The 13,130-nt window shown below is 48.6% G+C and overlaps 1 protein-coding gene across 1 annotated transcript in view; it reads right to left on the bottom strand.

Moving 5' to 3' along the window:
* The window catches only part of LOC138643176 (prostate stem cell antigen-like), a 33,906-nt gene extending 30,998 nt beyond the window's left edge, over positions 1–2,908 (bottom strand). The window contains exon 1 of the mRNA XM_069732006.1: positions 2,772–2,908. Within this exon, the coding sequence (XP_069588107.1) occupies positions 2,772–2,829 (58 nt within the window). The 5' untranslated portion in view covers positions 2,830–2,908. The remainder of the gene's footprint in view (positions 1–2,771) is intronic.
* Positions 2,909–13,130: the final 10,222 nt, after the last annotated feature.

Genomic DNA, 13,130 nt, shown 5'->3' with positions numbered 1-13,130 from the left:
AGAGGGGAGAACAGGGACATCTACAGCACCCCACAGAGGGGAAAACAGGGACATCCACAGCGCCCCACAGAGGGGAAAACAGGGACATCCACAGCGCCCCACAGAGGGTAAAACAGGGACATCCACAGCGCCCCACAGAGGAGAGAACAGCGACATCCACAGCGCCCCACAGAGGGGAGAACAGGGACATCCACAGCGCCCCACAGAGGGGAGAACAGGGACATCCACAGCGCCCCACAGAGGGGAGAACAGCGACATCCACAGCGTCCCACAGAGGGGAAAACAGGGACATCCACAGCGCCCCACAGAGGGGAAAACAGGGACATCCACAGCGCCCCACAGAGGGGAAAACAGGGACATCCACAGCGCCCCACAGAGGGGAGAACAGGAACATCCACAGCCCCCCACAGAGAGGAGAACAGCGACATCTACAGCGCCCCACAGAGAGGAGAACAGCGACATCTACAGCGCCCCACAGAGGGGAGAACAGGGACATCCACAGCGCCCCACAGAGGGGAGAACAGCGACATCCACAGCGCCCCACAGAGAGGAGAACAGCGACATCTACAGCGCCCCACAGAGAGGAGAACAGCGACATCTACAGCGCCCCACAGAGGGGAGAACAGGGACATCCACAGCGCCCCACAGAGGGGAGAACAGCGACATCCACAGCGCCCCACAGAGGGGAGAACAGCGACATCTACAGCGCCCCACAGAGGGGAGAACAGGGACATCCACAGCGCCCCACAGAGGGGAGAACAGCGACATCCACAGCGCCCCACAGAGGGGAGAACAGGGTCATCCACAGCGCCCCACAGAGGGGAGAACAGCGACATCTACAGCGCCCCACAGAGGGGAGAACAGCGACATCCACAGCGCCCCACAGAGGGGAGAACAGCGACATCCACAGCGCCCCACAGAGAGGAGAACAGCGACATCCACAGCGCCCCACAGAGAGGAGAACAGCAACATCCACAGCGCCCCACAGAGAGGAGAACAGCGACATCTACAGTGCCCCACAGAGGGGAGAACAGGGACATCCACAGCGCCCCACAGAGGGGAGAACAGGGACATCTACAGCGCCCCACAGAGGGGAGAACAGGGACATCCACAGCGCCCCACAGAGGGGAGAACAGGAACATCCACAGCGCCCCACAGAGGGGAGAACAGCGACATCCACAGCGCCCCACAGAGGGGAGAACAGTGACATCTACAGCGCCCCACAGAGGGGAGAACAGCGACATCTACAGCGCCCCACAGAGGGGAGAACAGGGACATCCACAGCGCCCCACAGAGGGGAGAACAGGGTCATCCACAGCGCCCCACAGAGGGGAAAACAGCGACATCCACAGCGCCCCACAGAGGGGAGAACAGCGACATCCACAGCGCCCCACAGAGGGGAGAACAGCGACATCTACAGTGCCCCACAGAGGGGAGAACAGGGACATCCACAGCGCCCCACAGAGGGGAGAACAGCGATATCCACAGCGCCCCACAGAGGGGAGAACAGCGACATCCACAGCGCCCCACAGAGGGGAGAACAGTGACATCCACAGCGCCCCACAGAGGGGAGAACAGGAACATCCACAGCGCCCCACAGAGGGGAGAACAGCGACATCCACATCGCTCCACAGAGAGGAGAACAGCGACATCCACAGCGCCCCACAGAGGGGAGAACAGGGACATCCACAGCGCCACACAGAGGGGAGAACAGGGACATCCACAGCGCCCCACAGAGGGGAGAACAGGAATATCCACAGCGCCCCACAGAGGGGAGAACAGCGACATCCACAGCGCCCCACAGAGGGGAGAACAGGGACATCCACTGTTATTACTGTGGATATAACTGTTATTATGGGGACACTGGATATCACTGTTATTATTTGGTGTTATGGGGGCACAGTGGATGTCACTTATTATGAGGCACTGTGGAAATTACTGTTATTGTGGGGGAGCTCATGACATTCATGGTGCCTGAAGACAAGGAGACCTTTCCATTGGGCAGAGCAGTTATTTGTTGTCAAACCAGTAATGATAAGACCAGTCCGGTCACATACATGACTTTGTGCCTAGAACAAGCATTAAATCCAAAACATCAAAATAACACAAACTGGTTCCTAATACAACAAAAGCTGCATGATACACTGTGCCGGAATGTCTCCTCTAGATACCACTGGTCATAGTTCCAGTTCAGCAGCATTAAGTGTACCGATATCTCTCCTGCTCAGAAATCCTTCATGTCCCCTTGTGTCTTCCACCATCTTGAAGTTCTGTATCAGAAAACAAGGAACGGTAGAACCACTTTGAGGGTTACATCACCCTTCTTATCTATCATGGATGGACACGAAAGGCAGAAGAACAAGCACCAAGTCAATTTTTTCCTAGGATGGGGCAGGGTCTTGATGACGGACTATCTACGCCCTAGTCTACCTTCCAGGATTTCTAGCAACCAGCAAGATGTACTGTAGTGTAGACATAATCTCTGCTCATGCCTTCTCGATGACCATTAATGTGTCCTCCAAAATCTGGAAGCTTTGTATCAGAATACAGATTTTACATCTAATCTGATGTTCAGTGATCATATTTAAATGCCTCTGGCCGTGTAGATCCACGAGGAACAATAACAACTCCAAGAAGAACTTTAGTAAGTTGAAGGAACTTCCAATGTCCTGGATGAATTGGGACTCAGGACTACTTATCACCTTTGGGATTATCCACCCTATCTGCCTTTTTCCTTCCTTACTACATTAGTCACATACCCACGGCCTTACCTAGTTGGGCCATGCTGAGCAGCAACACGAACACGACGCTAACCACAAGGGTCACCATCTTCTGTAGAGCCAAGTTCTTTGAGTGTTCCTTGAGAAGATTATTGGCCAACTGAGGCGTGTGACAACTGAAATAGGGTTTTATGTGAACAGGATAGACCAGAATTTTTTTTGTTTGTTTCTTCCATTTTCTGCATATTTTTGTGCATCAGTGATAAGTAGGTGTGACTTTCATCCTGGTGACCTCTCCCACCTGCTGACTCCATTGTGTCGAATCACTCCCTTTTACAAACACGACAGATCTATATTAATGTAGGCTTTAGGTAAAGTGAGATATTTCTGACCGGTTCATACGTTATTTGTATGTAATATTATATTATGAGGGTCGATGTTCAGGATTGGCAGGATAATGTGGCTCGGAGATGCCAGGAGAGGTGGCCTTGACTCTACCTCTAGGGTGGTAATAATATCACGGTAATAATATTCTCCTGGTCGGTGCAGTTACAGAGTTGCATTATTATTGTTCCACCGATGGAGCCTGGTAAGGACTTGTTTTTGGAGTCTCAGAGGTGCAGTTTTTACGGATGCCAATTTGATCAGTTTTTATTGCATTTTTTGGGGGAGGTCACAGTGAAGGAGAACCTCTAACTCTAGCTGTTTCTATTTTGTTTTCTTTACGCCATATTCTGTATGGGTTCATTAACTTTATATGTTCATAGATTGGATTTTTTGCAGCGTTGTAATAACAAATATGTTTAGTTATATATTTTTATGCAACTTCTTTATTTTTTGAGGTGGGTGAGGGAAGTGAATCAAAGTTTAATTTTTTTTTATATTTTTAAAAACTTTACTATTTTTTTTTTTAAGTCCCCCTAGGGGACATGAACCTGTGATCTATATATTGTAATACTTTAATATTGTAGTATAGATTAAAATTAGCTGAGATTCAGAGCACTACAAATATAGAGGTGACATTGGTCTTCTGTAGGTTCCTGCCTGCTTGGCAATCACATCGCACCCCTCAATCATGTCGTAGGTGGCTGATGGGCATCGGAACCCACGGATTACGTCAGAACACATCGGAACATGTCAGAACATGTTGGAACACATCGGAACACGTTGTAACACACGCCATCAGATCATGCAATTTATATGACACGTAGGCGCTTTTCATAAACATGCAGCCCACATGCATGTACAATTTTTTATTTTTCGCTTATTTTCGGCAATTCTATTCATTCAGGAAGATGTCTCCATTGTTCTCTTGATAAATCTCAATAAAAATGTCTAACTTGTGCCCCAATCATCATCATCACTGTCCTGTAACCTAGCTCTCCGAGCATCGGCCCCAGGACCCATCATCACTAAACTCCAGACCACCTTTCCCAGTATCAGCAGTAATCTCACAAAGTATCATCCATGAACGGTAACCCAGCTTTTCCAGTATTATCATGAGCATCAAAGAGTTTAATCTCTGAGCTGCAACAAAACCTTCTTAATATCAGTAGCATTCTCACATGTCATCACTATAATAGTAGGTGGAGCAGTGGAATGATGGACAGGATGACCACTCCATTGTTCTCTTGATAAGACTTTATAAACAGGAATAGCTTGAAAACAGTCAGTCAGCACTAGCTTACCGAACAAATCACCATGTAAAGGGGCCTTAAAAAATAAAATCCAGAGAAATCAATTTTCTTATCCCCAAATTTTGCATATTGGAAATTTCCTATATTATTCTTTACTCCTCCTGCTACATTACACCTGTACTCCTCCTAGACCTGTCCTCTGCCTTCTACATTACTCTGTGCTCCTCCTTCTAGGCCTGTCCTCTGCCTTCTACATGACTCTGTGCTCCTCCTCCTAGACCTGTCCTCTGCCTTCTACATGACTCTGTGCTCCTCCTCCTAGACCTGTCCTCTGCCTTCTACATTACTCTGTGCTCCTCCTTCTAGACCTGTCCTCTGCCTTCTACATGACTCTGTGCTCCTCCTCCTAGACCTGTCCTCTACCTTCTATATGACTCTGTGCTCCTCCTCCTAGACCTGTCCTCTGCCTTCTACATGACTCTGTGCTCCTCCTCCTAGACCTGTCCTCTGCCTTCTACATTACTCTGTGCTCCTCCTCCTAGACCTGTCCTCTGCCTTCTACATGACTCTGTGCTCCTCCTCCTAGACCTGTCCTCTGCCTTCTACATTACTCTGTGCTCCTCCTTCTAGGCCTGTCCTCTGCCTTCTACATGACTCTGTGCTCCTCCTCCTAGACCTGTCCTCTGCCTTCTACATGACTCTGTGCTCCTCCTCCTAGACCTGTCCTCTGCCTTCTACATTACTCTGTGCTCCTCCTTCTAGACCTGTCCTCTGCCTTCTACATTACTCTGTGCTCCTCCTCCTAGACCTGTCCTCTACCTTCTATATGACTCTGTGCTCCTCCTCCTAGACCTGTCCTCTGTCTTCTACATGACTCTGTGCTCCTCCTCCTAGACCTGTCCTCTGCCTTCTACATGACTCTGTGCTCCTCCTCCTAGACCTGTCCTCTGCCTTCTACATGACTCTGTGCTCCTCCTTCTAGACCTGTCCTCTGCCTTCTACATTACTCTGTGCTCCTCCTCCTAGACCTGTCCTCTGCCTTCTACATTACTCTGTGCTCCTCCTCCTAGACCTGTCCTCTGCCTTCTACATTACTCTGTGCTCCTCCTTCTAGGCCTGTCCTCTGCCTTCTACATGACTCTGTGCTCCTCCTCCTAGACCTGTCCTCTGCCTTCTACATGACTCTGTGCTCCTCCTCCTAGACCTGTCCTCTGCCTTCTACATTACTCTCTGCTCCTCCTCCTAGACCTGTCCTCTGCCTTCTATGTGACTCTGTGCTCCTCCTCCTAGACCTGTCCTCTGCCTTCTACATGACTCTGTGCTCCTCCTCCTAGACCTGTCCTCTGCCTTCTACATGACTCTGTGCTCCTCCTCCTAGACCTGTCCTCTGCCTTCTACATGACTCTGTGCTCCTCCTTCTAGACCTGTCCTCTGCCTTCTACATTACTCTGTGCTCCTCCTCCTAGACCTGTCCTCTGCCTTCTACATTACTCTGTGCTCCTCCTCCTAGACCTGTCCTCTGCCTTCTACATTACTCTGTGCTCCTCCTCCTAGACCCATCCTCTGACTTCAACATTACTCTGCTCTCTTCCTCCTAGACCTGTCCTCTGCCTTCTACATTACTCTGTGCTACTCCTCCTAGAACTATCCTCTGCCTTCTACATTACTCTGTGCTCCTCCTCCAAGACCTGTCCTCTGCCTTCTACATGACTCTGTGCTCCTCCTTCTAGACCTGTCCTCTGCCTTCTACATTACTCTGTGCTCCTCCTCCTAGACCCATCCTCTGACTTCAACATTACTCTGCTCTCTTCCTCCTAGACCTGTCCTCTGCCTTCTACATTACTCTGTGCTACTCCTCCTAGAACTATCCTCTGCCTTCTACATGACTCTGTGCTCCTCCTCCTAGACCTGTCCTCTGCGTTCTACATGACTCTGTGCTCCTCCTCCTAGACCTGTCCTCTGCCTTCTACATGACTCTGTGCTCCTCCTTCTAGACCTGTCCTCTGCCTTCTACATGACTGTGCTCCTCCTCCTAGACCTGTCCTCTGCCTTCTACATTACTCTGTGCTCCTCCTCCTAGACCCATCCTCTGACTTCAACATTACTCTGTCCTCTTCCTCCTAGACCTGTCCTCTGCCTTCTACATTACTCTGTGCTACTCCTCCTAGAACTATCCTCTGCCTTCTACATTACTCTGTGCTCCTCCTCCGAGACCTGTCCTCTGTTTTCTACATTACTCTGTGCTCCTCCTCCTAGAACTGTCCTCTGCCTTCAACATGACTCTGTGCTCCTCCTCCTAGACCTGTCCTCTGCCTTCTACATTACTCTGTACTCCTCCTTCTAGACCTGTCCTCTGCCTTCTACATGACTCTGTGCACCTCTTCCTAGAGCTGTCTGTTGTGAATTCCGCTCTTGGGCTCCCTCCGGTGGTTGTAAGTGGCACTTTTGTGAGTTCTGCACTTGGGCTCCCTCCGGTGGTTTTAAGTGGAATGGCTGCTCCTTGGATTTAGCAGTCAGCAGCTGCTTCCACTGATTGTCTTTTCTGCTCGGCTATTTAGCCTGGCTCTTTCCTTCAGCTTGTGCCACTTGTCAATGGTTCCTGGTTGGATTCACATCTCTGCTTGGATTTCCCTGATATCCTGACCAGTTCAGCAAAGATAAGTCCTTGCTTTGCTCTTTTCTGTCCACATGTTGTGGACTTAATTGTTCCGTACATTCTATGTTTTTGTGCAGCTTGTCAGTATGGATTTATTCAGTTAAGCTGGAAGCTCTGGGAAGCAGATTTACCCTCCACACCTTTAGTCAGGTGTGGAGGTTTTTGTAAACTCTGTGTGGATTTTTCTAGTTTTTAATACTGACCGCACAGTATTCCGTCCTGTCCTATCTATCTAGCTAGACTGGCCTCCTTTGCTACATCCTGGTTTCATTCTACGTGTGTCTTTTCCCTCTTCACCCACAGTCATTATTTGTGGGGGGCTATCTGTCCGTTGGGGATTTTCTCTGAGGCAAGATAGCTTTCCTGTTTCTATCTTTAGGGGTAGTTAGTTCTGTGACGAGGCTGTGACGAGGCTGTGACGAGGTGTCTAGGGAGTGACAGGAACATCCCACGGCTACTTCTAGTGTTGTGTTGAGCTTAGGAACTTCGGTCAGTACAGGTACCACCTCCTTCAGAGCTCGTCCCATGTTGCTCCTAAACCACCAATTCATAACACCTGTCCTCTGCCTTCTACATTACTCTGTGCTCCTCCTCCTAGACCCGTCCTCCGACTTCTACATTACTCTGTGCTACTCCTCCTAGAACTATCCTCTGCCTTCTACATTACTCTGTGCTCCTCCTCCGAGACCTGTCCTCTGTCTTCTACATTACTCTGTGCTCCTCCTCCTAGAACTGTCCTCTGCCTTCTACATTACTCTATGCTCCTCCTCCTAGACCTGTCCTCAGCCTTGAACATTACTCTGTGCTCCTCTTCCTAGACCTGTCCTCTAACTTCTACATTACTCACAGATTGCACATGAGTCAACAATGTGATGCAGCAGCAAAAAGCCAAACAAAGATCTATGATGTAATAAGAGAAGCATACAGTCTAGATCATGTGAAGTAATTCTCCCCCTCTACTCCTCCTTGGTCAGGCCTCATCTGGAATACTGTGTCCAGTTCTGGGCACTACATTTTAAAAAAGACATTGAAAAACTGGAGCAAGTTCAGAGAAGAGCAACCAGGATGGTGAGCGGACTGCCAAGTATATCCTACGAGGAACGGGTAAAGGATCCGGAATGTTTAGCTTGCAGAAAGGAAGTCGAGGAGGAGACTTAATAGCTGTCTACAAATATCTGAAGGGCTGTCACATTCTAGAAGGATCATCATTATTCTCATTTGCACATGGAAACTTGAGAAGCAATGGAATGAAACTGAAAGGGAGAAGGTAGAATTTATTATAACAGAAAATTACGAAAATTCTACAAAAAATGTTTGACACACAAAAAAAACCCAAAACAATGAATCTGAGCAGGTGACAGAAGTGACAGCAGCAGAGAGAATGGAAGAGAGAATACAGCAGAGATGGGGAACAGAGCAAGCGACAGAAACCACCGCAGCAGAGAGAGAATGGAAGAAGAGACAGAGAATACAGCAGAGATGGGGAACAGAGCAAGTGACAGATACGACAGCAGCAGAGAGAGAATGGAAGAAGAGACAGAGAATACAGCAGAGATGGGGAACAGAGCAAGCGACAGAAACCACCGCAGCAGAAAGAGAATGGAAGAAGAGACAGAGAATACAGCAGAGATGGGGAACGGAGCAAGCGACAGAAACCACAGCAGAAAGAGAATGGAAGAAGAGATAGAGAATACAGCAGAGATGGTGAACAGAGCAAGAGACAGAAACCACCGACGAAAGAGAATGGAGGAAGAGACAGAATACAGCAGAGATGGGGAACAGAGCAAGCGACAGAAACCACAGCAGAAAGAGAATGGAAGAAGAGACAGAGAATACAGCAGAGATGGGGAACAGAGCAAGCGACAGAAACCACCGCAGCAGAAAGAGAATGGAAGAAGAGACAGAGAATACAGCAGAGATGGGGAACAGAGCAAGCGACAGAAACCACCGCAGAAAGAGAATGGAAGAGACAGAGAATACAGCAGAGATGGGGAACAGAGCAAGCGACAGAAACCACAGCAGCAGAAAGAGAATGGAAGAGGAGACAGAGAATACAGCAGAGATGGGGAGCAGATCAAGTGACAGAAACCACCGCAGCAGAGAGAGAATGGAAGAAGAGAAAGAGAATACAGCAGAGATGGGGAGCAGATCAAGCGACAGAAACCACCGCAGCAGAGAGAGAATGGAAGAAGAGACAGAGAATACAGCAGAGATGGGGAACAGAGCAAGCGACAGAAACCACAGCAGAAAGAGAATGGAAGAAGAGACAGAGAATACAGCAGAGATGGGGAACAGAGCAAGCGACAGAAACCAACGCAGCAGAAAGAGAATGGAAGAAGAGACAGAATACAGCAGAGATGGGGAACAGAGCAAGTGACAGATACCACTGCAGAAAGAGAATAGAAGAAAAGACAGAGAATACAGCAGAGATGGGGAGCAGATCAAGCGACAGAAACCACCGCAGCAGAGAGAGAATGGAAGAAGAGACAGAGAATACAGCAGAGATGGGGAACAGAGCAAGTGACAGATACGACAGCAGCAGAGAGAGAATGGAAGAAGAGACAGAGAATACAGCAGAGATGGGGAACAGAGCAAGCGACAGAAACCACCGCAGCAGAAAGAGAATGGAAGAAGAGACAGAGAATACAGCAGAGATGGGGAACGGAGCAAGCGACAGAAACCACAGCAGAAAGAGAATGGAAGAAGAGATAGAGAATACAGCAGAGATGGTGAACAGAGCAAGCGACAGAAACCACAGCAGAAAGAGAATGGAAGAAGAGACAGAGAATACAGCAGAGATGGGGAACAGAGCAAGCGACAGAAACCACCGCAGCAGAAAGAGAATGGAAGAAGAGACAGAGAATACAGCAGAGATGGGGAACAGAGCAAGCGACAGAAACCACCGCAGAAAGAGAATGGAAGAGACAGAGAATACAGCAGAGATGGGGAACAGAGCAAGCGACAGAAACCACAGCAGCAGAAAGAGAATGGAAGAGGAGACAGAGAATACAGCAGAGATGGGGAGCAGATCAAGTGACAGAAACCACCGCAGCAGAGAGAGAATGGAAGAAGAGAAAGAGAATACAGCAGAGATGGGGAGCAGATCAAGCGACAGAAACCACCGCAGTAGAGAGAGAATGGAAGAAGAGACAGAGAATACAGCAGAGATGGGGAACAGAGCAAGCGACAGAAACCACAGCAGAAAGAGAATGGAAGAAGAGACAGAGAATACAGCAGAGATGGGGAACAGAGCAAGCGACAGAAACCACCGCAGCAGAAAGAGAATGGAAGAAGAGACAGAATACAGCAGAGATGGGGAACAGAGCAAGTGACAGATACCACTGCAGAAAGAGAATAGAAGAAAAGACAGAGAATACAGCAGAGATGGGGAGCAGATCAAGCGACAGAAACCACCGCAGCAGAGAGAGAATGGAAGAAGAGACAGAGAATACAGCAGAGATGGGGAACAGAGCAAGCGACAGAAACCACCACAGAAAGAGAATGGAAGAAGAGACAGAATACAGCAGAGATGGGGAACAGAGCAAGTGACAGATACCACTGCAGAAAGAGAATAGAAGAAAAGACAGAGAATACAGCAGAGATGGGGAACAGAGCAAGTGACAGATACCACTGCAGAAAGAGAATAGAAGAAAAGACAGAATACAGCAGAGATGGGGAGCAGATCAAGTGACAGAAACCACCGCAGCAGAGAGAGAATGGAAGAAGAGACAGAGAATACAGCAGAGATGGGGAAAAGAGCAAGTGACAGAAACCACAGCAGAAAGAGAATGGAAGAAGAGACAGAGAATACAGCAGAGATGGGGAGCAGAGCAAGTGACAGAAACCACCGCAGCAGAGAGAGAATGGAAGAAGAGACAGAGAATACAGCAGAGATGGGGAACAGAGCAAGTGACAGAAACCACAGCAGAAAGAGAATGGAAGAAGAGACAGAGAATACAGCAGAGATGGGGAACAGAGCAAGTGACAGATACGACAGCAGCAGAGAGAGAATGGAAGAAGAGACAGAGAATACAGCAGAGATGGGGAACAGAGCAAGCGACAGAAACCACCGCAGCAGAAAGAGAATGGAAGAAGAGACAGAGAATACAGCAGAGATGGGGAACGGAGCAAGCGACAGAAACCACAGCAGAAAGAGAATGGAAGAAGAGATAGAGAATACAGCAGAGATGGTGAACAGAGCAAGAGACAGAAACCACCGACGAAAGAGAATGGAGGAAGAGACAGAATACAGCAGAGATGGGGAACAGAGCAAGCGACAGAAACCACAGCAGAAAGAGAATGGAAGAAGAGACAGAGAATACAGCAGAGATGGGGAACAGAGCAAGCGACAGAAACCACCGCAGCAGAAAGAGAATGGAAGAAGAGACAGAGAATACAGCAGAGATGGGGAACAGAGCAAGCGACAGAAACCACCGCAGAAAGAGAATGGAAGAAGAGACAGAGAATACAGCAGAGATGGGGAACAGAGCAAGCGACAGAAACCACAGCAGCAGAAAGAGAATGGAAGAGGAGACAGAGAATACAGCAGAGATGAGGAGCAGATCAAGTGACAGAAACCACCGCAGCAGAGAGAGAATGGAAGAAGAGACAGAAAATACAGCAGAGATGGGGAACAGAGCAAGCGACAGAAACCACAGCAGAAAGAGAATGGAAGAAGAGACAGAGAATACAGCAGAGATGGGGAACAGAGCAAGCGACAGAAACCACCGCAGCAGAAAGAGAATGGAAGAAGAGACAGAATACAGCAGAGATGGGGAACAGAGCAAGTGACAGATACCACTGCAGAAAGAGAATAGAAGAAAAGTCAGAGAATACAGCAGAGATGGGGAGCAGATCAAGCGACAGAAACCACCGCAGCAGAGAGAGAATGGAAGAAGAGACAAAGAATACAGCAGAGATGGGGAACAGAGCAAGCGACAGAAACCACAGCAGAAAGAGAATGGAAGAAGAGACAGAGAATACAGCAGAGATGGGGAACAGAGCAAGCGACAGAAACCACCGCAGCAGAAAGAGAATGGAAGAAGAGACAGAATACAGCAGAGATGGGGAACAGAGCAAGAGACAGATACCACTGCAGAAAGAGAATAGAAGAAAAGACAGAGAATACAGCAGAGATGGGGAGCAGATCAAGCGACAGAAACCACCGCAGCAGAGAGAGAATGGAAGAAGAGACAGAGAATACAGCAGAGATGGGGAACAGAGCAAGCGACAGAAACCACCACAGAAAGAGAATGGAAGAAGAGACAGAATACAGCAGAGATGGGGAACAGAGCAAGTGACAGATACCACTGCAGAAAGAGAATAGAAGAAAAGACAGAGAATACAGCAGAGATGGGGAACAGAGCAAGTGACAGAAACCACCGCAGAAAGAGAATGGAAGAGACAGAGAATACAGCAGAGATGGGGAACAGAGCAAGCGACAGAAACCACAGCAGCAGAAAGAGAATGGAAGAAGAGACAGAGAATACAGCAGAGATGGGGAACAGAGCAAGCGACAGAAACCACCGCAGAAAGAGAATGGAAGAGACAGAGAATACAGCAGAGATGGGGAACAGAGCAAGCGACAGAAACCACAGCAGCAGAAAGAGAATGGAAGAGGAGACAGAGAATACAGCAGAGATGGGGAGCAGATCAAGTGACAGAAACCACCGCAGCAGAGAGAGAATGGAAGAAGAGAAAGAATACAGCAGAGATGGGGAGCAGATCAAGCGACAGAAACCACCGCAGCAGAGAGAGAATGGAAGAAGAGACAGAGAATACAGCAGAGATGGGGAACAGAGCAAGCGACAGAAACCACAGCAGAAAGAGAATGGAAGAAGAGACAGAGAATACAGCAGAGATGGGGAACAGAGCAAGCGACAGAAACCAACGCAGCAGAAAGAGAATGGAAGAAGAGACAGAATACAGCAGAGATGGGGAACAGAGCAAGTGACAGATACCACTGCAGAAAGAGAATAGAAGAAAAGACAGAGAATACAGCAGAGATGGGGAGCAGATCAAGCGACAGAAACCACCGCAGCAGAGAGAGAATGGAAGAAGAGACAGAGAATACAGCAGAGATGGGGAACAGAGCAAGTGACAGATACGACAGCAGCA

The sequence above is a fragment of the Ranitomeya imitator genome, chromosome 6 (genome assembly GCF_032444005.1).
Source record: "Ranitomeya imitator isolate aRanImi1 chromosome 6, aRanImi1.pri, whole genome shotgun sequence".
NCBI lineage: Eukaryota > Metazoa > Chordata > Amphibia > Anura > Dendrobatidae > Ranitomeya > Ranitomeya imitator.
This window is presented reverse-complemented; position numbering and strand designations above follow the sequence as displayed.